This window comes from Musca domestica, unplaced genomic scaffold (genome assembly GCF_030504385.1).
Source record: "Musca domestica strain aabys unplaced genomic scaffold, Musca_domestica.polishedcontigs.V.1.1 8, whole genome shotgun sequence".
NCBI lineage: Eukaryota > Metazoa > Arthropoda > Insecta > Diptera > Muscidae > Musca > Musca domestica.
Genome location: NW_026712409.1, coordinates 7,650,821 through 7,678,471, shown reverse-complemented (window position 1 = coordinate 7,678,471; position 27,651 = coordinate 7,650,821). Strand labels below are relative to the sequence as shown.

Sequence of the window (27,651 nt, the reverse complement as noted above, 5' to 3'; positions counted from 1 at the left end):
GCTGAAGGCATTTGTATCTTTGTGAGACTTGTGTTTCTGTTTTACCAAAGAGTTTCTTGAGTTTCTCTACTGTATCCTTTAGAGTCATGTCTTCAGGTTTTGCTGGTAATACGTAGTTGGCAAATCTTTCATGTACTTGGTTCGACATTTTTCTCCATAACAAGGCCACTTTGTCATGTTCTTCGAGTGAGCTTGCTTCTTTTTCGAAAACATGCACAAACCTGTTGTACCACGCTTGAAATATCAGACCGCTCTCTGGCTCGTATACGAATGCTGTCATTGACTGTGCTAGTGATTCCATTAGTGCTGCTTTGGATGAATTTGATGTTTGTGGTGAGTGTGGTGAATTTGGTGCTCCTTGTGCTTGAAGAAGATCAGCCATATGCTTTAGCAGTTGCGTTTGTTGCGACATTGCTTTTTGTTGCTCTGTTAACAATTGTAGAATTATGTCTTGAGACATTTTTGCGGATTGTTGTGTGTGCAATTATTGATCAATTTCCACTATCCTCGTCGCCACTTTTGTTGTGCTTTTATAGTTTGAAATAAAAGCCAATGTTTGTTAATACTAAAGGTGTAAAGATTTATTGGATGATGAGCGTTCACAGCTACTAATTTGAAAGGAATGAAGAAGTTACAATGTAGTGAGTCAGACTCGAGTGACAGACAAAACAAGACTGAGCAAGCTAAAATGGCGGTAGCACGGCGTCCTATTATATGGGCGTTGCCGTATAGGATGTTGCAACATGAGATGCCATATTGTTAATGTGGGTTGCCCCAACAGTGAGATAGAAAAACTGCAACAAAGTCAAACGTCATAATTTTAAATTTTTTTTAAATTTTATTGAATGAAAGCAAAAAATGTCGGAAATAGGATCAAATTTAAGAATAAGTTTAGATTTTTTCTAATTGGTCACCTTTGACACGAATTATGGCCTTCAAAAGGCCAATGAAACCGTCACACGCTGCCTGAATGTTGCTCTGTGGTATTTTGGCCCATTCCCGGCGAAGCGCTTTGGTATTTTTTAGTGCCCACTTTGCTTTTCAAAATACTCCAGACACAATAGTCCAACGGATTGGAATCAGGAGATTTAGGTGACCTTTGTGTGCAGGAAATGAAGCAAGGAACCTCATTTTGTAACCACCATTCTTGGGTGGTACGTGTTCAAGGACTGCTGCCAAAATGTTTGTGTGCCCAAAGCTCTAATACACCCTCCAGAATATTTTCGCGATAATATTCGGCATTTATTCTGATGTCACGGTCGATTAATACGAGCGGAGAGCGACCATCGGCTGTTATGGCGGCCCACACCATCACCATGGCCTGCGCTTGAGTTCTCCTGGCCAACCGAAGTTGCACATTTTCAGTTAACCTCTTTGGCAAGTAACCACGATCATTTTGTTTGTTTACAAACTGCTGGAAAACGAATGTTTTCTAATGGGATACAACCAAATTCGGCAGTTCACCACTTTCGGCCAAGCGAAGCAACTCTTTAGCTCTTTTGAGTCAATTTTCTTGCATTTTTACAATTTCAATGGCTTTACCCCGAGCTCGCCAATATTTGCCGAATGGAATATTGCGATATGTTCAGCTCACGAGCCATTTTCCGGCCACTGCGACGCGGGTTTCGATCAAGTCGCTTTTCTACATTTCAAACCATTTCTGCTGTTGTTGCTGTTTTCTTCCATCCACTTCCTTGACGTCCTACGCTTTCAGTGCCACGGTAACGAGCGATGGTACGAGAAACAAAAGATTTATTCACATTAAAATGCTGGAGTAGCCACTTGTGGTTTTCCAGCCAAATATAAAGGAATCACACTATCACGCTTGAATTCCATCATGAATAACTTTTTTTTTCTGGAAAATACTCACTAAAATGCTTTTGTACGCTTGTAAACAATATAATGAGCTGTCACTGGAATAATTTTAACAGCTGTCGGACGAGTTACTGAGAAATGACAGCAGTCTGAAGTTGGTTGTAGTTTTTTTTATCTCACCCTGTAAATGTTTTTCGTGTACTTCTAACTTTTCAAAATTTCCACAGAATGGCGGTGTAAATGTTGATGTCCAAACCACTGAGGGTGGCGTCTATATAACATTCACAGAATATAATCCAGGAGATGCCCCAGGTTTATTAATCAATCATACTCGCTATCCAGTTTATTACTATGAAAAGGGTGTGGGCAACAAAATGGTGTTGCAGCCTCAGCAAAAGGTCCTCTATACCTGGTGTAATCCAGCAGGTGAAAAGGCTTTAGTTTGTGGTGAAAACAATGTTGAAAATGACTTGAGGCGTGATGGTTTTGGCAAAATCACGTAAGGATTATAAATCATAAATTACTTCTTTCTTTGAAGATAATGAACGGTTTCCAATTCCTTTTAGCTTGGAAGGTGACAGCGCTCCCTACTGGGTATCGTTTTTGAATGGTCTACAACGTGTTTTGTTGTTCACCGAATACGAAGCCATTGCCAAGAAATCGGAGACCACAAATGCTCTAACAAGCATTACCCAATCCATTGAAATCAAAATACATGGTATTGGCTTGTCGTTGGTGAACAATGAAACAGGTGTTGATATCCTATATCTAGGAATTACGAGCTCAGGTTGGTATATTCTATTTTAATGGTATTTCTCATCAAACTAATGTCAACCACTCTTTAGGCATTGTGTGGGAAACTCGGAAACATGCCAAGAAACGCTACAAGCAATTTAGTTTACATGAAACAGAACGCCTGGAAGCCATGTATCAGGAATATTTATTGGACAAAGTAAGGAACTCCAAAAAGAGCTATTCTTTGGATGGAAAATATGAGGTATGTTTGAAAAAAAAAAATGGTCTTATGTAAAAATAACATAATTTTTGTCATTTTCAGATTGATTTCGAAAACAACACCATGCTGAAGAATAACACTCTACGCGAGATTAAACGTTACTTCCAACCCGGCGTTTGGATTGGCCTAGACTCATCGCCCTTCCAGTCGCAGGTGCATGCCAAAATCAATCGCATACAGCTGGACAATCAACTAACCGATTGTATATTCCCCGTGGTATTGGCACCCATACCTCCGCCTAAGACACTGGCCAAATCAATACAATTCAAACCTTTTGTGGAAGTCAGTATTGTTGAGAGGGTTGTACCCCACTCCACCGTTAAACAGTACAAATATGCCCGCGTACTTATGCAAGAGTTCCACTTCAAAGTTGACTTGGTCTTTCTTATGGCTATTGCTGAACTATTTTCGGCCAGTGTTGATGATGAACGTGAGGCGAAACTCTTCAAGGATGATGTGGAATCGATTGAAAAGCCATTATCTGATTTGGTACAAATCCATTCGCAGCAACAACAAAAGAATTTCTATGATAATTTACATTTGGGTCCCATGAAAGTCCATGTTAGTTTCTCTATGGCGGGTGTTGATACATCTGCCTTGCCGGGTTTCCTATCGAATCTGCTGCAAGGTGTTGGTGTCACTCTCACCGATGTCAATGATGTTGTCATTCGTTTGGCTTTCTTTGAGCGCGAGTATCAATTCTTTACCCAAGACCAACTGAAATCGGAAATCGTATCACATTATACGGGTCAAGCCTTGAAACAGATTTATGTTTTGGTATTGGGTTTGGATGTTTTGGGTAATCCATATGGTTTGGTCGTCGGCATTAAGAAGGGTGTTGAAGATTTGTTCTATGAACCATTCCAGGTAGGTTTTTGTTTCTAATTGTATTTAACTTTTATAAAATTTTGCTTTATTTCAAAGGGAGCCATTCAAGGTCCAGGAGAATTTGCCGAAGGTTTGGTTTTGGGTGTACGCTCATTGTTTGGTCATACTGTGGGCGGTGCTGCTGGTGCAGTATCAAAGTGAGTACTTATTTACAACTCGAAGAGACCATATTGGAAAAGATACCTTACATGATGGAAACCGATTCAATTCGATTTGTGTTATCGCGTGGGGATCTAGTAGTATTTGATGATGAAAAAATATTTCTCTGCTTAAAACTCATAAGTAATTATAATCCAGTGAGGAAAAATCAAAAGGTGGGCGGGTTGACTATATGATACCCTACGCCACTATGCATATTTAGTAGAGCTCCCGTAACCAAAATAATTTATTTGAAGTAGATCATACCGCCTATGGTTTGGTTTTGGGTGTACGCTCATTGTTTGGTCATACTGTGGGCGGTGCTGCTGGTGCAGTATCAAAGTGAGTACTTATTTACAACTCGAAGAGACCATATTGGAAAAGATACCTTACATGATGGAAACCGATTCAATTCGATTTGTGTTATCGCGTGGGGATCTAGTAGTATTTGATGATGAAAAAATATTTCTCTGCTTAAAACTCATAAGTAATTATAATCCAGTGAGGAAAAATCAAAAGGTGGGCGGGTTGACTATATGATACCCTACACCACTATGCATATTTAGTAGAGCTCCCGTAACCAAAATAATTTATTTGAAGTAGATCATACCGCCTATCAACATTTGGCTTTAGAACAGTTATAGTTTGGTTTCAGAGAGAACTAATATATATGGAAGGCATATCCAATTCTGAATCGATTTTTACTAAATTTGACGGAGACATTTTAATCTTTTATACCAAAGAACATTGCTATAGAGTGCATGATATCACGTCGAGAAGGATTAAATTAATAAAATATATATCGGAGCCGAGTTCCACAAAATGGAAACGTACGAAATTCATTCCGAAATTCACTCCATTTAGGCTTATATTAAATCAGATTAAGGATATATATGGGAGCTATATCCAAATCTTAGCCGATCTCGAAAAAAATTGGCAAAGGTATTTCCGAGATCTATAAGATATCTGGTACCCAATATCATTGTTGTCGAAGGCATATTACGAATGTGAGGGACTTAAACACAAAATAGGATGAAGGATATACATCGGAGCTATAGCTATATCTTAACCGATTTTCTCCAAATTTGATATACTTGCTTCTGGACTAAATTCAGTCGGATGTGCCAAAAATCAGGTCATTTGGTGCGCAATTAACCCAAAATCGGTTGAAGATATAATGGGAGCTATAACAAATTCTAAACCGATCTTGATAAAATTTGGCTGAAGTATTTCCGAGCTCTTTTAAATTTCTGGTACCAAATATCATTGCTGTCGAATGCATATAACGAATGTGAGGGACTTAAACACTATATCGCATGAACTTGCTTCTAGACCAAATTCGGTCGAATGTGCCGAAATTCAGGACAGATATTGGCCATTTGGTGCAGAATTAACACGAAATAGGTTGTGATATATGGGAGCTATATCAAAATCTCCATTTTCAACAGGGTTCGTCCTTGGGCCAAGTAAACATTTTTTGAAAAATTTCATCGAAATCGACCTGCGACCTGCATTTTGTCCACAAGAGTATAGGGAGAGACGGGCGGACAGACAAACTGACATGCATAAATGGACTCAGAAAGTGATTCTATCAAGATCCTCAAAAGTAACTATGGATCTATCTTGCTTCCTTCTCCATGTTACAAACAAATGAACAAAGACATAATACCCTTAACACATGTGGTTTAGGGTATAAAAAGGATTTTAGATATAGTAAATGGTTTCCATCTCATACCTTTAAAGCTTTATGGAAGTTATGAAATTAAGGTCGATCCATATGGGCTGGATTATTTCCTCCTACATCTCTGTATTTATTTTCATGCCTATTTCCCCCTTACTTTTACAGAATAACTGGCGCCATGGGTAAAGGCCTGGCTGCCCTTACCTTTGACGATGAATACCAAAAGAAACGACGCCAGGCAATGAATGCTAAACCCAAGACTTTCCAGGAAGGCATGGCACGCAGTGGCAAAGGTTTAGTTATGGTAAGTAAAACAACATTTTGATTCTCCCCAAGAAGAGACTAATAAAATACAATTTTCTTAAACTTCCAGGGCTTTGTTGATGGCGTTACTGGCTGTGTTACAAAACCAATTACCGGAGCCAAAGAAGAAGGTGTTGAAGGCTTCTTCAAAGGCTTGGGTAAGGGTACAATTGGTCTGGTTACACGTCCCACAGCCGGTATTGTCGACTTTGCGCATGGCACCTTTGATTCCGTGAAACGGGCCACCGAAGTACAGGATGAGACGACACGTTTACGGCCACCACGTCTGTTCCATGAGGATAAACTGCTGAGATCATATTGTTTGGATGAGGCCAAGGGCAATCAATTGTTGAAGTAAGTCTGGCAAAGAAATCGAAGGAAACCTCCATTAATGTTGGATTTTCTTGTTGTCTTTTGTAGGGAAATTGAAAAGGGCAAATATGCCAGTACTGATAGCTTTGTTCACTGCGAAGAGATTGTGGCGAAACAGGAATTCGTGGTGGTCTCCAATCATCGTATTATTTATGCCACACGCAATGATATGTTTGGTACATGGGGTGTAAGTATAAACATGTTTTTTTAGATGCGATTCCATTTTTAACATATCTCTTTTTGAAGGTTCAATGGACATATTTATGGTCGGAAATCCAAAATGTCACCAACACAGATCGTGGCATTGAAATTTTATTGAAAAAAGAAGGCAAAAAGGTTTTGGGCCTATTTAGTTCCGGCGAACAACAACATAAGCTGATATTAATGTCATCACCAAAACGTCGCGAAAAACTGCTTGAAGCAATTGAATCTCATCGTGTGGTTTCGTAGAGAGGACGAATGCATATGCCGCCTGCAGCGCACACAAACAACCAACCAACTGAATTTCGAAGGACTTACCTTAAAACATTCATTAGACTTGATGTTCTATGTATTTTTTTTTTACACGAACCACTAATCCTAATATAAGCTACATTTCCCCCCTATATTCAGTTTTATTATTTTCCACTTTACTTACGATCCCCTGCATTATCGTATACTGAATGAAGTTACTAATAATTTTTTTTATATAAAAATCCGCAAAAAATATTGAAATGAAATCCACTCTTGTTTTTTGTTTTCACAAATTTCTTTTATTTTTGTTTTTTTTTTTTTTTAATTTGCATTAAGCTTTTTTACGCTCATTTATATAACTACTTTTTCTAAATGTTTTACATTGTTGTTATTGTTGCATAACACACTTACCACAATAACACACAGATACAGGCTTAAACTTATACGAACATAAAACTATAAACTAAAACACATACATCTAAACAATAATTTTTAATAATATTAATAATAATTATAGAGAACAGATTTTTTTTATTAAAAATGAAAGTTGCTACAAAAATGATACGTTTATGCAGCGAAAAAAATATTTGAATTGTTGTTTTTTGATTTTCGATTATATTTTTCTAAAAAAAATAAACACAAAGCAAAAGTATGCAAAAGAAACAACATTTTATAAACAATTTTACACAGTTGAGATATTTATTACAAGAAAAAAAGCAGCAAAAGTAACAAACGAATAGAAACCAAAAATCGACGAAGCAAATGAATAAATAAATATATAAATGTTGAAAGTATCTTAAACACAATTCCGAAACATTTGTTTTTATATTTAATATCGATGTAAGGACCTGTTTATGTATATCGAAAAGAAAAGGTATGCGATAGAAAAACATCAATTCTTGCTCTGTTCCAGAACCTGCAAGAATATACTAGTTTTGCAATTTTTTCAATATCATTAAGAGAATAAGTTAAAGAGTATCAGTCGGTTTTGCCGACAAATTGATATCCTCAGCCTTTATCCACTTATTCAAATATATTTTGACGTGTTTTATTATTATACAAAATGTTGACCCTCTATAGGAGGGCTACAGATAGAGTAGAACAACACAGGGTAAGATGGAAAACTGCAACCAACTTCAGACTGCTGTCACTTCTAAGCCACACGTCCGACACCTGTTAAAATTATTCCAGTGACAGCTCATTATATTGTTTACAAGGAAGTGGACGGAAGAAAACAGCAACATCAGCAGAAATGGTTCGAAAAGTAAAGGAGGCGACTTGGTCGAAACCCGCGTCGCAGTGGCCGAAAAATGGCTCGTGAGTTGAACATATCGCAATATTCCTTTCGGCAAATATTGAAAAATGAGCTGGGGGTAAAGCTATTGAAATTCCAAAAAGTGCAAGAACACCACAACAGAAAGAAAATAGACTCAAAAGAGCTAAAGAGTTGCTTCGCTTGGCCGAAAGTGGCGAACTGCTGAATTCGTTTTTCTCCGATGAGAAAAATACGTCGTCCAGCCATCGCTCGTTACCGAGATGGTGGTAGCGTAGCCCGAAAAGGAAGTGTCCAGCAGTTTGTTCGTTGCCCAGCAAACAAAATGATCGTGTTTACTTGCCAAAGAGATCAGCTGAAAATGTGTACCTTCGGTTGGCCACCAGACACCAGAACTCAAGCGCAGGCCATGGTGATTGTGTGGGCCGTTATAACAGCCGATGGTAGCTCTCCGCTTGTATTAATCGACCGTGGCATCAGAATAAATGCCGAATATTATCGCGAAAATATTCTGGAGGGCGTATTAAAGCCTTGGGCACGCAGACATTTTGGCCAAAGACCTGGGACATTCCAACAGGACTCAGCACCATCGCACTCGGAACGCGCACCCAAGAATGGTTACCAAATGAGGTTCATCGCTTTATTTCCAGCGCACAATGGTCACCAAAATCTCCGGATACCAATTCGTTGGACTATTGTGTCTGGAGTATTTTGGAAAGCAAGGTTGACACTAAAAAATACTAAAGTGTCGATCATCTCAAGCAAGTGCTTCGCCGGGAATGGGCCAAAATACCGCAGAGCAACATTCGGGCAGCGTGCGACGGTTTCATTGGCCGTTTGGTTGGCACTAAAAACTACCAAAGTGTCGATCACCTCAAGCATGCGCTTCGCCTGGAATGGGCCAAAATGCCGCAGAGCAACATTCGGGCAGCGTGTAACGGTTTCATTGGCCGTTTAAAGGCCATAATTCGTGCCAAAGGTGACCAATTCGAACAAATCTAAACGTATTCTAAAATTTAATGCTATTTCCGACATTTTTTGTTTTCATTCAATAAAATTAAAAAAAAAATGTAAAAAATATGGCGTTTGACTTTGTTACAGTTTTTTTTATCTCAACCTGTATAACCTCTCTAGCTATATGGATGAGGGTATAACAATTGGTTATCTTAGTGAAGGCTTTTAAATTCTTACAGTTCTGGAACAAAGCTTCTCTATGTATGTTTTCAAATGTATAATTTTTATTCAAATATAAAAAATTCAATTTTTTTTAAAAAACACCTAGATTTGATGTTTTTCTTACGTGATCCGCAATTTTTTGATATTTAAATAAAAAATCAAAAATTTTAAAAATTGAGATAAAATTGTGGTTTCCTTTCGACTGACATAAACATGGCCTAAAATTAGAGTGACTTGTTTTTATCATTTTTAGGCTTTATGGGTTTTCTTCAGAATATTGTAAATTTTGTTTACGCATAGGTTAAGGATTTTTAAAGCTACTATTGAATCACTAACACAGCCCTGACAAATAACATAAATTTCCATTGGTTGTGAGAGATAAAATTCCAATTATTTTTAAATAAAATTTTGGGATTTTTTTTAATATGAAATTAAATCCAAGTGGAAAACTCAAAATAAACTTTAAAAGTTCTCACGGGAAACGTTTTCTTTTAGATTCCAAAGCCTTTTGTGCTTTCCAAACCAAAATCTTGATCAATTTCTCAAACTTTTCCGTCCAAGGCTGTGCAATTGTTATTTATCTCCAGTTGTCTCGCCCTTACAGCTATCGGCTAAACCTTTTTCAAGAAACTACTGGGCGGTGATGATACCGTCATTATCGGTTCATAGTTATTACAATCATTATCGCAAAACGAACTAAACGAGGCCACCGCATCCACACTAAACATACTTGCCAAATGACCACTGGCTTCCAATTGATTGATAAGCATATTCACTTTACCCTTGCCATTGGCAGCAATGGGTGTTGGACTACTGGCAGCACCAGATGATTTGAGAATTGGCGAAGCGGGATTGCTACTCAAATTCGAATCGCTGTTATCATAGGCATCACCATTTTCCGATGAATTCAATAGATTTTCCTTTTCACTTTGTTTGCATTTGGATGGAGCACTGGAGCAATTTGTGGAAATCGAGGAACTGTTGCTACGCGTCGAGGATGTGGTCTTGTTGAGGCGATTTAAAAACCAATTTTTAGTGGCCGATGTTTTTTCCGTGGATTTTTGTGGACTGTTTTGGGGTGTGGAGGATTTCTTTTGTTTCTTCAAATCGGCTGCAACCGGTGATGAGTTGCCTGTTGGGGGTGAGGTACTCATTATCAACGACTCACCATCATTGAGTTGGGAGGAACCCGACGAATAGGTTTTCTTAAGGGGTTTCTTGGCCGGGCCATTCGATAACTGACTAGATAATTTACTATGGACATCCTTAACCTTGGCTTGGAACGTTAGTTTTTCTTCCATTTTTAAATTGATTTTTGGCGGTGTTATAAAATTACCCATTACCTGGGGAGGAGGTGATGATTTTGGCGGAGTTTGTATGGGGCTTTCCGGTTCATTGTCATAGGGATTTATCAGTTGCATTTCATCATTATGACCCTGACCCTTTAGGGGTTGTGGTGGACATTTGGGCACATCGTATTCGAAACGTTCAGCCAATGCTGAGGGACTGTTTTGTTTTTGTGGTAAGTCGGGCAAAGTGGAGCCATTTGCTTGCTTTTGATGGACATTGTAGACGGGAGATGGTTCCTCATATATGCAGTCGCTGGCCGTTTGACTTGTATTCATGACATTAGACTGGGAGTGCTGTTGATGTTGTTTCAGTTCCGCCGCTTTTTGGAAGGTACTTAGAAATGTCATTTTCTTCATTACCGGCGGTGTTGGCAGTTTGCGTCCCGATGATGATGTCCTGGCCACACTGTTATTGCCAATCACCGTTCCAATATCACTGCGTATGGCTGCCTCTATGGCATGTATCCATTCTTTGGCATCGATTTCATTGATGGCTTGGAAAACGAAACGTTTGGTTGGATCCGGTGTGGAGATTTGAAAGCATACATCACGACGTTTACCCTCGCCGAAATGTTCAATTTCAATGCCGGGCATTTTCAAATACAGCGTTATGCTGGGTTTATTCGATGTGGGTCCATCGGCATAGCAGAGCAACCAATCGTTGAGTATGCCACAGTAGCATTTTTTGCTTTGATCGAAAAACAAACGTTTCTCTATCCTCTGCAGTTGTCCGTACTTTGTGGATTTGTGTATGGCCAGGTGGCCGGCCGGCAAATCCATGTATGGACAGTCTAAATGTGGCAAAGAAAAATGTGTTTCCGGGGTTATGGCTTTTTGCGTCTCCTCCAAATTATCCTCCTCGCCATCCGAACCCTGGGTAGTCACCTGACAGATGTCATAAATTTGTGGATCATCTTCGAATTCATCATCATCCAGCTGGCCATCGACACTATCGGTTTCGGCTTCTTCATCGGTTGTCGTTGTCATGGTGTCGTGCAGGCGATGCAGAAAACTTTTGTTTTGTTTTACAATCATGGTGGAGCAACGAAAAGTTTTATCACTGTCTGCGGAACTGTTCAAGTCGTTGCTGGATTCCCGTGGAGAGGGTGAGGATTCTGTAGGAAAAAATAAAGAAAGAAGATATGCGGTTGTTATTGTTATTTTCTCAAGAAGAAGAAGAAGACGAATACAGAGTGTTTTGAATAAATATTATCAAGTTTTTCATGGTTTGACGTCAATGTGGGATCTGTAATTTGTAGTTAACACTGTGCGACAAAAATCATTTTTTTTAATAATTACTGGAAAAATTTAGCAGATAATCAAAGTAAAGCCAAAAAAGACGACAACTGTAACGGGGTCTTGAAACTTTTATATCGCAAAATATCCCAAATAGAGGTGATAATTTCCCCCCTCTTCCGCTCTTTTGGAAATTTTCGGATTAAGATTCCTTAGAAACCTTGCATTTTAGACGTATGGAGTCTTTGGCAATATAATAGATAACAATAAGAGGAATATTTTGGTAAGCAATTTTAACCCTCAATTGAGTCAAAAAAGGGGTCTTTTCGGTCCTTATAATTATACAGGTCTGAAAATTCCCCTTAAAAATATTTGTAGTAATTCAAAATATTCTACAAATTTATTGGTCATAACATTCTACTATAGGTCCCAGAAGTCTAAATCTTACCTAAACGCCAGAAATGCATCTATAGATTAAAAACACATTTTAGGGTTAAAGACGTTTATGCAAAATTCTCCTACAAAGCATTATTTTAGAAGGATGACGTATATTTTGACTTCTGAGGTATTGGATGCTTATCTTGCTTTCTTTGAGCGTTTTGTTTCTTGAACCGTATGTGGGGGAGGTACCAGAACAAATGGTCCGATCTCTACCATCTTTATAACACATTTTGCGTTGATGGAACTATTGAGATATACCAAGTCTGAATGGAATCGGATGGTAATTTCGCGTTTTATGAGCTTCATGGATATTCAAAATATTGACCCTTTGTGGGGGAGGTACCAGAAGGAGTGGGCCAATATGTCTCAATTTCACACCAGATCTTGTGGTAGTAAAAATAATGGGATGAGTGAAATATGAAGAGGATTGGATGCTTATATCGGATTTTATGATCGCTTTGGTTATTTAAAATTTTAACCCTTAGTGGGGGAGGTACCAGTAGGTATGGTCAGATCTCACCATTCTTTATAACAGATTTTGTGTTGATAGAAATATTCAGATGTGCCAAGTCTGAATGGAATCGGATGTTAATTTCGGGTTTTATGAGTCCCACGAATATTCAAAATTTTGACCCTTTGTGGGGGAGGAACTAGAAGGAGTGGACAAATATTTTCCATTTTCACTTCAGACCTTGGGTTAAGAAAAATATTGTGATTTGTGTAATATGAAGACAATCGGATACTTACATCACATTTTATAGAAATTAAAGTTATTAAAATTGTTGACCCTTTTGGGGGAGGTACTTGAAGGAGTGAACCGCAATTTTAGAATTCGCAAATTTAGAGCAAAATCGTATAATCCTTTCTCTTTCTATGCAGTAAATTATTTTCTTTCAAATGGTTGACATTTTGTGGGGGAGGTACCAGAAGGAGTGGACCGATATTGCCCATCTCCGAACTTGAGTTTGACAATAATATTACGATGTACTTAGTATGGACCAAATCAGATACCTCCTTCAAGAGTTGCCGTGCGCGCCAGCCAGGCAGACAGATGGACAGACGGATATCGATTGACCGACTCCAAATGTCCTTTGGATTTTGTCCAAAGAGACCTATGATGTAAAACCATTATTTCGTTGAGGTACGTTTTGGCCGTATCAAATGGTATATAACCTCTCTAACCATTTGGCTGAGGGTATTGTTAAATTGGTATTTACTATTATAGGACTTTAAGGACTTTATCAAAAAGTGGACCGACACGACCTATTTCGATCCTTATGTGAGGAAATTTTTAATTTCACTCAAGAAATGTGAGTGGTGTATTTTGAGTTTGAAGTATGCCCTTGTAGGCTAAAAAATCTTCCAGTCCACCCGTTATAGTCTTGTCCAATAATTCTTCATTTTTTTCTGACTTACAACTATGAATGCTCATAATCAGGTTTTCGATTAATTTCATTTTTTTTTCTTTCAAACTCGTAGGACTTGATTATCAAGAAGAAGCAAAAAAACAACAACTAAATTAAAGTCACACCCAAACGGAACAAAGAATGAAACTCTTACTTGTCTTATTGTTGGCAGCCGACATGTCCAGATATGAGACATCATCCTGCTGTTGTCGCTGGTGGTGGAGATGTGTTGGTGCAGATTGTTGTAGATCAGGTTGTGGTGTTGCAGCAGCACAGCCGCTATTATTCGACATTGAGTTTGGTTGCTGTTGTTGTTGCTGCTGCTGCAATTTGATTTTATCTTTACCGGATTGCCACTGATTTTGTAGACCATTAGTCACCGTCGTAGTCGGTGTTGTAGACGACGATGGCGGTGGCACAGGTTTTGGTATGGTATATGTAATAAGATGTTGTTGTGGCTGTTGTTGCTGTTGATTTTGGCATTTATTATTGGTCAAACGATTTAATAATTGCTCGCAACGTTGCAGCAACTGTTCCGTTGAATCCGACTCGGTTACAAAAAACATATTCGAGGTGTTTTCATATTCCGATGTGGCCAACGAGGCTCGGAAGTAATCACGAACATCTGAAAAAGCGGAAAAACAAAAAATGTATAAATAAGTAAATATATTTAATAGTTAAAATTTTAAGGCTAGACTATACTGTGAATGACCTTTTTCACAATTATCTGCAGCAATTTAATTTATATATTGGAGGTTTTAGTGGTGTTCCAGCAACTTTAGTATAGCGTTACTTTAAAGTTTTAAAATTCTTGGTAGCTCCATAAAATATGCTTTAAAAAAATAATATATAAGTCACTTTACATACGAGTCTAACGAAGGTGTAACCGAGCCTTTATAACAACTTTGATATTAAACATGGAAAAAAAAGTTCCTGAAGACGACTTTAAGTGGGACGTTTCAGCTTGCTTTGCTGGCTCTGAATCAGATTCTTAGCCTCACTTAGCTCATTGATGAAACACGGAATTTGCAAGAATACTAACACAAAAACACTAAAAACTAGCACAGATTTATACAAGAGATTACTGATGGAGTTACTCTCAAATTTGCCTGCCCTTTCATAGGGCTCTGCTGACAATTTTCTCCTCGATCCCCACGTTGGGTGCCATCCGTTAAACGAGCCTGTTAGGTGCCGCTAAATATGGCCCGGTCAGCTAGTTCAGACAGTAGAGCATGCGACTTTTAATATCAGGGTGCTACTACTTTACGAAATTATTTACAGAGGAAATTAGAGAACTTTTGAAAGACCAATCTTTGTTGTTGGTTTTTTTTAATCTGTGAGGGGTTTAAAATTTCGTGTTTCCGCTTTGAACTAAGTGGTTGACGGTTTATAACTTGTCCCAGAGACAGCATACAAGATCGTGTAACAAATGGCGCCCGACGTAGGGCTCGAATAGAAAATTTAAATCGACCTCAAAATTTCTGAATAATACGGGGATTTGTTTCCAAATCCTTGGCTGTACAAAATATTGACCCATAAAAACATATTTTGGATTCACCTTTTTTACACTCAGCCATTTAATATGCCTTATTGGCATAACAAAATAGACAGCTACTCTTCAGCAGTGTCCTCTGAGGCCAGCCACTCTACAGTAGGGGCCTCTGACGCCAGCTACTCTACAGTAGGGGCCTCTGACGCCAGCTACTCTACAGTAGGGGCCTCTGAGGCCTGCTACTCTACAGTAGGGGCCTCTGAGGCCAGCTACTCTACAGTAGGGGCCTCTGAGGCCAGCTACTCTACAGTAGGGGCCTCTGAGGCCAGCTACTCTACAGTAGGGGCATCTGAGGCCAGCTACTCTTCAGCGGTGGCCTCTGAGGCCAGCTTCTCTACAGAAGTGGCCCCTGATGCCAGCTACTCTACTGCCAGATACTGAACAGCATGGGTTCCTTAGGGCAGGTACTCTATTAAAGTGCCCTCTGTGGTAAGCAACTCCTATGAGACCAGCTACTCTACAGCAGTGGCCTCTGAGGCCAGCTACTCTACAGCAGCGACCTCTGCGGCCAGCTACTCTACAACAGTGGCCTCTGAGGCCAGCTACTCTACCGCCAGATACTGAACAGCATGGGTTCCTTAGGGTAGCTACTCTACTAAAGGGCCCTCTGTGGTCAGCAACTCTCTCTGAGGTCAGATATTCTACATCGCGACTTGGCTGATACGCATGATAAACCTTGAAGGGAGTATCGGATTTAGTTCAAACTCAGGTTATATCGAGTTCGAAGATAAGGGCCATATCGGTCTCCTTTTTCTGAAACTTCAACCAAATTTCGTAATATTTATATCAGCCTTAGATCGGGTTACAATATCTTCTGGTATCTTTACCAAAGAGGGACATTATTCTGAATTATCCTTCTGGTACTTTTTCCATCAAGGATAAAAAAATTAAATAATCATTGCTCTCGTGAAATACGCAAAGCGCTCCCCGATTTCTTTCGAACTTTGCACGATCAAATATTTCGGTCACCAACAGATTTAGAGAGAATATAGCACTTAAAAATTTCTTACAAAAAAAATAAATAAGAATCAATCCCACAAAGGGTCCACAAGGGGGGTTTGAAATTCGACACTGTTTCTGTTATCAAAGACTCCCTCCTTCTCGTACCTCTCCAAATATTTTGGATAACTATAGCACTTACAAAATATAAAATTATTGCTTAATTTTTTTCAAACTTCGCAGATTTTTAAAGCTCTTATTTATCATATCTAGGGTGATGGAATATATCTGCCCAATCCTTTAAGTGTCTCCAAGTTCAAAAATTGAGAAACATATATTAAAAACTTTCAGGATTTAGTCTTTGCCCATCGCAATATAAGCAAGGACAAACCATACCTTTGGGTCGCATATGGTCCATATATATACATATGTAAATTGTCATGTTTTGAGAAAATATATCTGTCGGCATACCAACTTACATTGTCTAACTGTGTGACCCAGACATAACCTTAAAACAAAAGTTTTTTATTCCCACATTTTCAACAGCAGACTTTAATTAATTAAAACCAAAAATGTTCTTCAGTTTCTGTTACTTTTTTTTTTGTTTTGTAACAATTAAAATTCGTTTTACAAATAAAATGTCGTAAATAATGAATAAAAAAAACTGTCTCAGTGGTTCAGTGCCATGAGAATACTTTGTCTGTTGACTGGGAACTGTTTCAACATTGGATGAGCTCATCTCTCCTCCATGGGGAATACATGCATACATATGTGTGTAGCACTTGGTCGCCAATGCCACATTTGTTATTATAGACACTGTCTTCGTCCATCTTCATCATCGTGTCATCACTCCTTCCACCATTACACTTAATTAAAATTAAAACCACCATCATTTATCTAACCATCTGAATGGAAAATAACAAAATTTACATAAATGCGAACCGGGAAAGTTTTGCAATTTTTAACAAGTATTGTTGTTAGTCGGAGTGACAGGCTGGCGAACTGACATAATGACTGACTGCCTATCTTTTTTTTTGTGAAGAGAAATATGTGGCAATTTCTTTGCCACATTTTAATTTCTTCTTCTTCCGCTGAATCGATTGTGGAATAAGAAAGAAGATAGCTGGAAGATAGTGTAGCTGCGTCAGTTTTACAATAGTTTTGTGGTGCTGATAGATGACAGCTATGCGGTGACGAAGGGCTTTGAGAAATTACCTTTTTCTTTTTTTTAACACATATCCCCACCATAAAAATGTTATTAAAAAAGGTGATGGCTACTAAACGTAATGGAGCAAGGCGTTAGAAAGGTGTGAGAAAGCCGGAAACGGAAAGTTTTTTTGCGAGGTCTATAAAATGTTTGCAGTATTGGTTTTAATTTGGATAAAATAAGTGAACAAGAAATGGGACAATGTAATAAACTTTTAGATGTCATCAAGTAAAAAAGTTGTAAGTTCGTCCGGCCCGAACTATGAATACCCTCCACCATATGGAACGAATTTGGCAATTTTCAAGAAAAAAATCGTTAAAAAATTCTGTTAAAATCTTAAAAAAAAACTGAATGTAGCAATTATATTAGAGTCTATACGATGACATGGACCTACAGGCAACTTTTGCCATAAGCCACTACAATATTCAAATGCGAAACTTGAAAAACAAATTCGGTGAATAATGTCGCTAAAATCATCAGAATACCGAATATGGGGAGGTGCCGTTATATGGGGGCTATACGAAGACGTGCACCTGCACAGACAATTTTCTATCTTAGCCTGTAGTATCCATTACGAACTTCAAATATCAAATTTTAAAGAGTTCCGGTAAATAATGTCGTTAAAATCATCCAAATACCGAATATCGGGAGCTACCGTTACATGAGGGCTATACGAAGACGTGAACCTGCACAGACAATTTTCTGCCTTAGGCTGTAGTATTCATTACGAAAATCAAATACCAAAATTTAATTCCGGTGAATAATGTCGCTTAAATCATCAAATTACCAAATATCGGGAGGTGCCGTTATATGGGGGCTATACGAAGACGTGGACCTGCACAGACAATTTTCTGTTATAAGCGCCAGTATCCATTACGAACTTCAAGTACCAAAATTTGAAACAATTCCGGTGAATAAATCAAATCATCAAAATACCGAAAATGGGGACGTACCGTTATATGGGGGCTATACGAAGACGTGGACCTGCATAGACAATTTTCTGCCACAGGCTGTAAAATTCATTACGAAGTTCAAATACCAAATTTGAAATAATTTCGGTAAATAATGTCGCTAAAATCATCAAAATACCGAATATCGGGAGATGCCGTTGTATGGGGGTTATACGAAGACGTGGACATGTACAGACAATTTTCTGTCATAGGCTCCAGTATCCATTACGAACTTCAAGTACAAAATTTTAAACAATTCCGGTGAATAATGTCGCTAAAATCATCAAAATACCGAATATGGGGGCAATACGAAGACGTGGACCTGCACAGACAATTTTCTGTTATATGCTGTAGTATCCATTCATCAACGCCCAGACGAAACGGCTGAAGCTAAAAACTGGAATTTTTGGGTGAGGATACCTCTTCGTCCGAAGGTGTAAAATAAGGTTGGGTTTTTGTAAATTCGTACTAAAACAGTACCAACCAGTATGTGAACCGTTAGAGTTTGAAATTTGGAATGGGAATCAAGGTTGAGGAGTTAGTTCTGCAAGTGTGTACTGAAATTTGAAATTAATATTTCTGGCGGAGAGTAGGATTGAGATATGGAGGCGGTTGCGGAAATTTGTACTTATGTCCCCGAAAAGTTCTAAATGGTACTAAATTTCGTAAAACTTCGATTTTGGTGTACCGAAAGAGTTGATATGCAGAAATTTCGAAATAAGGTTACTATTGCATTCTTATATGTATAGTACTAAATTTGGTACAATTTAAGTTTTGGGAGAACCGACAGCGTTAGAATCCTGATTACTTTGGGATTAGAGGTTTTGGAAACTCATACTTATATGTACTTAATGGTACTAAATTTGGTACGTTTTCGATTTGGGTGAACCGATAGAGCTGGAATGCTGAAATTTGGAATTGGGATGACTATAGAAGTGCAGGTTGGGTTTAAGTGTAGTTGTTAAAATGGGGGGGGTTTACATTTTGAATTTTTTTAGAGGTCGTTTTAGAAATATCTACTACTAGTGTACGAAAAGTACTAAATTATACAATTTGTTATTGGGTGAATAGACAGTGCTTGATATCTTAAAATTGTTAATAGGGTCGCTGTTCATGTGTAGCCCCGACATATGGACGTTGCTTCGGAAATATGTACTATAATTATACGAAAAGTACTGAGTGGTACTAAATTTAGTATTGGGTGAAGGGCCAAATTTGGGATAGAGATAAAATTCTAAAAATTGATATTTAGATTACTGATTGTGTTTGTGTTAAGAAATTTGGAGGGGTTTCGGAAATTCGTACGATAATTGTACGAAAAGTACTGAATGGTACTTGGTATTGAGTGAAGGAATAGAGACAAAATTCTTAAAATTGATATTTAGATTAATGAATGTGTGTGTTAGGGATTTGGAGGGGGTTTCGAAAAGTCGTACTATAATTGTACGAAAAGTACTGAATGGTACTATAATTGGTATTAGGTGATGTAATAGAGGTGAAATCCTGAAATTTGATATTTAGATTACTGATGGTATCTCAATTTGAGGTTTGATGGTGGTGTGGAAATGCGTTCTGTATTTGTACGAAAAGTACTAAATGTGATATTGGGTGAAGGGATAGGTCTAGAATCCCGAAATTTGATGTTGAAGTCTTTGTTGATATCTGAGGTGGAGATTCTTTTGGATATGCGTACTATACTTGTATTAAACAGTACTAAATTTGGGAATGGTATTGGGTGAAGGAATAGAGTTGAAATCCTGAAATTTTATATTTAAATGTTTGAGGTACCTGAGTTTGGGGTTTGATGTGGGTTTGGAAATGCGTCTTATATTTGTACGAAAAGTCCCAAATGGTACTAAATGTGATACGAGGTACAGCGATAGGGCTGGAATCCTGAAATTTGATATTTAGGTCACGGTTGGTCCCTGAGGTGGAGATATGGAGATTATTGTGGATATGCGTACTCTAATTGTACTAAATTTGGGAATGAAGGAAATTACAGATCTGAAATCCTGAAATTTCACGGTTTTTAGGCTTTTGATATGGAGGCCTTGAAATAGTTTTGGAAAGAAAATTGGATGTGGGTTAATTGTTCAATGGTTTTGATAATATCTTCCTCGGTAAACTTCAAAATGAAAGATTTTGAAGACATTTTGGGTAAAAGAAAAACAATTTCTTGTTATTCTTTTCTATAAAGAAAAGAGAGCTATAGAGGCCTAACACAAACTGTTGGAACGAATTACAAAATTTAAAACTAAAAAATATCAATTTTTTTAAACTGACCCAAGCCATGTGGGTTTAACTTCTTAGGGCTGTTTGTTGGATGATATTTAGTTGGGCGTCTCAAGTTCTCAAATTAATAGGCCTCGCCATGTTTTCTTAAAATTTCGAATTTGTGCCCACCTCTTTCATGTTACCACGATTACACCACTATCTTTTATAACCCCCCACATTAAATTGTCTAGTACATCGCTTTTAAGTGGCTGCAAAAATTAAAACCAACATAAATTTCTTTCTTTAGATTGGGGGGGCCACCAACATCATGGCAAAGTTCAAAATGAAGTGATGATTTCTTTTTAAACAACAGCAACAACAACAAATCCCCTCCAAGAAAGTCTGGCTTTAGGAACCTCAGCAACAATTAAAGAACTGCCGCTTTTACCAAAACAAAAAAAAAGCAATGCTTGGCAAACATTTATTGTGTTAGAGGAATACCCTCCTAATGACAATGTCCACACGCGGGCAGGGCAAGGGACAGACTTAGACTTTTCTAAAGTGGAGATTCATTTGAAAGAAGAGAAAAAAACGTTTGACTTGAAACGACATAGAGTGGCAACAAATTAAAAGCAACTTAAACCGCTATAAAACTCAGTAAACCATAACGCGATGATGTTGGCGCTGATGATGATGATGATGGCTGGCGGTGGATGGTGGTCGTTGTCTTCCTCATTCTTTTTAAGTTTTCTTTTTAACTATTTCTTTGTTTCCCACTAAGTCGCTTACTCGTCGCCCGCTTACTTACTTAGTAGCTACCCGCTTTTTTTTTCCTAGCTAGCCAAGTTAATGATGTGATACATGTAGTCGAATAATAAACCGAAACATGTAATTATCAAAAGTGATCATCATCGTCGTCGTTCGTCGCCATCATCATAAACCACAACACTACTACTCCAGCCATAGTTGTAGGGCTTGTTTTGGTTTGCTTTGTGGCCAAATGTCCACTCACTCACCATAATTGGACTGTGAATTATTATTAAGAAATGACCAGATTCTTGTGTTTAAGAAGAAAGCCGACAAATTGGATTCTCTTGTTTTTTTCGCAATGGAAAGATGTGATGAAGGAATTCTTTAAAAATTATATAAATGCCCATCTAATGAAATAAATAATTATAGAAAATTTTTTATATTAAGAATGTAAGGGGAAATATTTAAACTATTGATAAATTGTTAGAAAAATATGTCCAAAATCTTCAATAAATAAAAAATCTGAAGTAGTCGGTAAAATTACTTATATATGAAGACATATGAAGATTCCAACAAAGTTTTTATATAAAAAAATCTTAACAAGTCAAATGTAAGTATAATACCCTCCTCCATTTGGAAGGAACAAAATGTAAAAAAAATCTGGTAAAAACTCCGAATATTAGGTTTAACGTTTATATAAGGCTAATTGGTAGACCTGTACAGAAACATTTTCTGTCATAGATTTTAGTACCTATTACGACCTCTAAATACCAAACTTTTTACAATTTCGGTGAAAACTGCCACTAATAATCAAAAAATTTTATATATCTGGAGGTACAGTTATATAGGCCTATACCAAAACCTGGACTTACATACTTCTCTACATTGATGTTTCCTACTTACTGGGAACACATACTCCCAAATCGTAGACCCATTTTCAATACCAAATGTTCTACAGACCTAAAATACATCTGAGTAAAATTTAATCAACTTTTTTCATTTCAAACAGACGGACGGGCATCGCTAAGCCGTCATAGAATTTTATGCTGATCAAGAATATATATACTTTGTGGGGTTAAAAGTATATACCTCGAGGTGTTACAAACGGAATGACAAACCTAATATGCCATCCATACTATGATGGAGATCATAAAAATCTATAAATATAACACTGATGGTTCTTCACCCAAAAAATAAATCTTAAACAAAATCCATGAATATGTTTCTGATGAGCCCTAAAATTCTCCTTTAAAAATGTCTTTAAAAACAAGCAAGGTTATGGCTTTGACGGACTTTCAAAAATTCTTTGATTCTGACGGTCTTTCAAAAAATTATTTAAACAATTTACGATTGTGGCTCTGATTATCCTTCTAAAAATTCTCAAAAAATCTAGGATTATTGCTCCGATGATCCTTCCGAAAAAAATCCTTAAAAAATCCGGATTATAGCTCTAATGGTCCTACACAAAATGCTTCTGATTATCCTTTAAAAATCCTCGATGAAGGCTCTGATGATCCTTCCAATAATCTTTACAAACTCCACGATTATGACCTTTATGATCCTTACAAACATGTCTTAAAAATTCGCGATAATGGCCTTGACGGTCTTTCAAAAAAATCTTCTAAAAATCCACGATTATGTCTCTGAAAATCCTTCCAAAAAATCTTTGAAGATCCTTCCAAATGGATTATGGCTTTGAAGATCCTCTAAAAAAAATTCTTTAAACTACCCACGATTATGGCTCTGTTGATACTTCAAAAATGCTTATAAAAGTCCACGATAAATTCTTTAAAAAGTCCACGATTATGGCTCTGATGATACTTCCAAAAATTATTTACAACATCCACGATTATGACATCCACGATTAAGGCTTTGAAGATCCTTCCAGAAATTATAAAACATCCACGATTATGGCTCTGGCGGTGTTTCAAAAAATTCTTTTAAAAATCCACGATTCTGGTTCTGACGGTCTTTCAAAAAATTCTCAAGAAATCTACGATTATTGCTCCGATGATCCATCCAAAAAAAAAAAAATCTTTAAAAATCCACGATTAAGAATCTCACAATCCTTCCAAAAAATTCTTTAAAAAGTCCAAGTTCTTTAAAGGCTCCGACAATCCTTTCAAAAAAATTCTTTAAAAACCCACGTTAAAGGCTCTGACGATTCTTACAAGAAATTCTTTAAAAATCCACGATTAACGCTCTCACAATCATTTCAAAAAATTCTTTAAAAACTTCATGTTTTAGGCTCCGACAATTCTTACAAAAAAATCTTTAAAAACCCACGTTTAAGGCTCTGACGATCCTTCTAAAGAATTCTTTAAAAAATTTACGATAATGCCTCTGAAAATTTTTCCAAAAAAATCCTCATTTAAGGGTCTGACGATCCCATTAAACTTTTTTTTAAATCCACGTTTACGGCTCTGACGGCTCCTTCATTTTTATTTAAATCGACGATTACGGTTTTGTTGGTCTTTCAAAATTTTGTTTAAAAATTCACGATTTAGGCTCTGAAGATTCTTTAAAAAAAATTATTCAAAAAATCCATGACTATGGCTCTAATACTCCTTCAAAAAGTCTACGATTATAGCTCTGATAATACTTCAAAAAACCCACGACTATAACTCTGATAGTCCTTCAAAAAACTCTATATAAAATCCACGATTAAAGCTCTTAAAGCTCTGATGATTTTTCCAAAAGGTTCTTTAAAAAATCCACCTATATTTCTCTAACCATCCTTCAAAAACTTCTTAAGAAATCCACGATTGAAAATCTGAAAATCCTCTCAGGTACCCAACAAAAAAATAACGTTCCAATCACCCTTAACAATTTTTAAAAATTTACGACTGTAGTGTTTTCATTTTTTCTCTCAGACTTGAAAAATTGAAATCAATAAATTTATAATTCATTTTTAAACTCGATATGTAATCTTAATTTGAACAATAATTTCCGGTCATGTTATTTAGAACTAAATATAAGTGATGACCTTCTGTGATTTTTTTTTCAAATTCAAGGGTTAATAACCATGCAGATTTGTAATTTATTTAAATATTTATTTTAACTATAAACATTGAATCTTTTCTTTTTTGTAATGTTTATTTGAGTAGTTTTAATGGTGTGAATTAAATGGATTAAAACGAGGTGCTAATGGGGCGGTTTATAAAAATAGTTTGTTTAAAAACTAAAACGTCTGAAAGACCAACATGTTGCCCCCTAAAATTATGTATGTTTACATACATTCAAGAATGTGGGTGTCTGTGTGTGTGCGTGTGAGGGAATAATCCAATATTGAAATCACTTCAAGTAGCAGCTATACACTGTACACTTACCACAAAGAAACTGGGTGATTTCGCCTTCTTTGGTAGATTGTATAATATCCAAATCCATTTTTGTTGGCGGTCGCTGTTGTTGTTGCTGCTGCTGTTGTTTTTGTTGTTGATGATTATTATATTTAATAACTGGAGCTTCGAATGGATTGTTTTCAATTCGTTTCTGTTATTTTTTGTAGTATGCTATATACATACAAACATATGTGTATATATATTTAAATTTGTTGTCGATTTCAATGCATGACACTTATTGACACAATTAGCACTGAGTTGTTAACAGAGAAAGATGATGTTGATGATCAATATTTTGGGCTGTTGGTGGTAGTAGCAGCAGCCATATATGAAATCATGGAAACCGTTGAGAGTGGAATTTCTTTTTTTTTAATTTTTTGAATATGAATATTATTTTCACACATTTATATAATTTGCCAAGTAAATATTTTGATTTGCAATTTTAAAGAAATTTCAATTTATTTTTTTTTATTTTGTGTGTATTTTATTTTTATTCCATTTATTTTTTTTTATCACAAATATTTATTTATTTTTTTCTTAAATGGAAAAAATACGCTTAATATATTGTACTTCGGATTTGTAGATTAGAGATGTTGTCTCATTGATAGGCGTTGTGTTTATGATGCTACTGCTGCGACTGCCTTCATTTCTCTGTGGCCTCCTACAGCGTTTATTTGTGGGATGTCATCACTTCAATGGCAATCTGGAATCTGTAACGAGAAAGAGATGGAGTGATGTCATTTGGAAATGCGTTTTTTTCGTTTAGTATATTTAGAATTGGGAGAAAGATTAAAAAGGGGGATTCTAAAAATGTTTAGACTTTTTTAGGATATTGTGTTAATTGTGGAATAGCCCGAAATGGAAGAGGTAATCAATAAAATAAAATAAATTAATTAGAGTTGCTCTAAACAATAGCAATAAAAACGACGTATGGAAAAGTTTTAATGTAGAGACCAATCGAAGGTCGCTTTTGGATAGGAGACCTATTGAAAAGCCTTGGAAAATGTTTTAAAAAAAATCCAGAAGTAAGATGGTCCTTCAAAAAATTCTGAAAAATATACGATTATGATTCTGATGAACCTTTCAAACAATACCTTGAAAATCTAGAATTACGGCTCTGATGGTCCTTCAAAAAAATCCACAAAAAACACGATTCTTTAAAAAATCAAAGATTATGATGGCCCTCACAAAATTCTAGATTTCCTTCAAAATTTTTGTTAAAAATCCACGATTTGGACTCTGATAATCCTTCAACATTTTTGTTTAAAAATCTACTATTTGGACTTTTATGATCCGTTCCAAAAATTCTTTAAACATACACGATTATGGCTCCGGTAGTCCTTAAAAAATTATTTAAAAAATCCACGATTATGGTTCCGATATTTGTTCCGAAAAAATATTTAAAAAATGCACGATTATGGCTCCGATAGTCCTTCAAAAAAATTATTTAAAAAATTCATGATTATGGCTCCGATAGTCTTTCAAAAATTTATTTAAAATATCCACGATTATGGCTCCGATAGTCCTTTAAAAAATATTTAAAAAATCCACGATTATGGCTCCAATAGCCCTTTCAAAAAAATTATTTAAAAAATACACGATTATGGCTCCGATAGTCCTTCCGAAAAATTATTTAAAAAATCCACGATTATGGCTCCAATAGCCCTTTCAAAAAATTATTTAAAAAATACACGATTATGGCTCCGGTAGTCCTTCAAAAATTATTTAAAAAATCCACGATTATGGCTAAGATATTTGTTACGAAAAATTAATTAAAAAATGCACGATTATAACTCCGATAGTCCTTCAAAAATTATTTAAAAAATCCACGATTATAACTCCGATAGTCCTTCAAAAATTATTTAAAAAATCCACGATTATGGATCCGATAGTCCTTTAAAAATTTATTTAAAAAATCAACGATTATGGCTCTGATAGCCCTTCAAACATTATTTAAAAAAATCACGATTATAGCTCCGATAGTCCTTAAAAAATTCTTTAAAAAATTTACGATTATAGCTCCGATAGTCCTTAAGAAATATTTTAAAAATGCGCGATTATTTCTCCAATAGTCCTTCAAAAAATTATTTAAAAAATCCACGATTTGGACTTTGACGATCATTTTTAAAAATTCTTTAAAACATGCACGATTATGGCTCCGATAGTCATTCAAAATAATATTTAAAAATCCAGGATTTGCACGATTATGACTCCGATAGTCCTTCAAAAATTATTTAAAACATACACGATTATGGCTTCGATAGTCTTTCAAAAATTATTTAAAACATACACGATTATAGCTCCGATAGTCCTTAAAAAATAATATTTAAAAAATGCGCGATTATGGCCCCGATAGTCCTTAAAAAATTATTTAAAAAATTTACAAAAAAATTAAAAATCCTAGTTTAAGGCTCTAACGATCCTTCCGAAAAATTCTTCAAACAATCCACGATTATGACTCTGACAATCCTTCCAAAAAAATCGTTGAAAATCGAAGTTTAAGGCTCCGACAATCCTTTCAAAAAAAAAAAAATCTTTGAAAATCCAAGTTTTTTTTTAAATCCACGTTTAAGGCTCTGACAATGCTTCCAAAAAATCCACGTTTAAGGCTCTGAAAATGCTTCCAAAAAAATCTTTAAAAAATCCGCGTTTAAGGCTCTGAAAATGCTTCCAAAGAAATCTTTAAAAAATCCACGTTTAAGGCTCTGAAAATGCTTCCAAAAAAAATCTTTAAAAAATCCACGTTTAAGACTCTGAAAATGCTTCCAAAAAATCTTTAAAAAATCCACGTTTAAGGCTCTGAAAATGCTTCCAAAAAAATCTTTAAAAAATCCACGTTTAAGGCTCTGAAAATGCTTCCAAAAAATCTTTAAAACTCCACGTTTAAGGCTCTAATGATCCTTTCAAAGAATACTTTAAAAACACACGAATATCCTTCCAAAAAATCTTTAAAAATCCACGTTTAAGGCTCTGTAGATCCTTGCAAAGAATCCTTTAAAAACACACGATTATCCTTCCAAAAAAATCTTTAAAAATCCACGTTTAAGGCTCTCACGATCCCTCAAAACATTTTTTTGAAATCCACGTTTAAGGCTCCGATCGCCCTATCAATTTTACTTTTAAACTTTGTTTAAAAATTCACGGTTTAGGAT

At 36.3% G+C, this 27,651-nt stretch overlaps 3 protein-coding genes across 3 annotated transcripts in view; 1 reads left to right on the top strand and 2 right to left on the bottom strand.

Moving 5' to 3' along the window:
* The window catches only part of LOC101894143 (intermembrane lipid transfer protein Vps13), a 44,762-nt gene extending 37,576 nt beyond the window's left edge, over nt 1-7,186 (top strand). Inside the window, exons 17-25 of the mRNA XM_059130901.1 lie at nt 2,043-2,314; nt 2,382-2,602; nt 2,661-2,812; nt 2,873-3,697; nt 3,755-3,855; nt 5,703-5,841; nt 5,911-6,194; nt 6,261-6,399; nt 6,459-7,186. Coding sequence (XP_058986884.1) covers nt 2,043-2,314; nt 2,382-2,602; nt 2,661-2,812; nt 2,873-3,697; nt 3,755-3,855; nt 5,703-5,841; nt 5,911-6,194; nt 6,261-6,399; nt 6,459-6,662 — 2,337 coding nt within the window. The 3' untranslated portion in view covers nt 6,663-7,186. The remainder of the gene's footprint in view (nt 1-2,042; nt 2,315-2,381; nt 2,603-2,660; nt 2,813-2,872; nt 3,698-3,754; nt 3,856-5,702; nt 5,842-5,910; nt 6,195-6,260; nt 6,400-6,458) is intronic.
* Nucleotides 7,187-7,388: 202 nt separating this feature from the next.
* LOC101893969 (uncharacterized) lies at nt 7,389-24,624 on the bottom strand. The gene is made up of 3 exons (XM_005178965.4): nt 24,488-24,624; nt 13,701-14,171; nt 7,389-11,578 (listed from the first exon to the last, which is right to left on the bottom strand). The coding sequence occupies exons 1-3, from the start codon at nt 24,543-24,545 to the stop codon at nt 9,726-9,728; spliced, it is 2,382 nt and encodes a 793-aa protein (XP_005179022.1). The 5' UTR covers nt 24,546-24,624; the 3' UTR covers nt 7,389-9,725.
* Nucleotides 24,625-25,070: 446 nt separating this feature from the next.
* The window catches only part of LOC101893795 (uncharacterized), a 31,299-nt gene continuing 28,718 nt past the window's right edge, over nt 25,071-27,651 (bottom strand). Inside the window, exon 3 of the mRNA XM_005178964.4 lies at nt 25,071-25,209. The gene's annotated coding sequence lies outside the window, so the exon portion shown is untranslated. The remainder of the gene's footprint in view (nt 25,210-27,651) is intronic.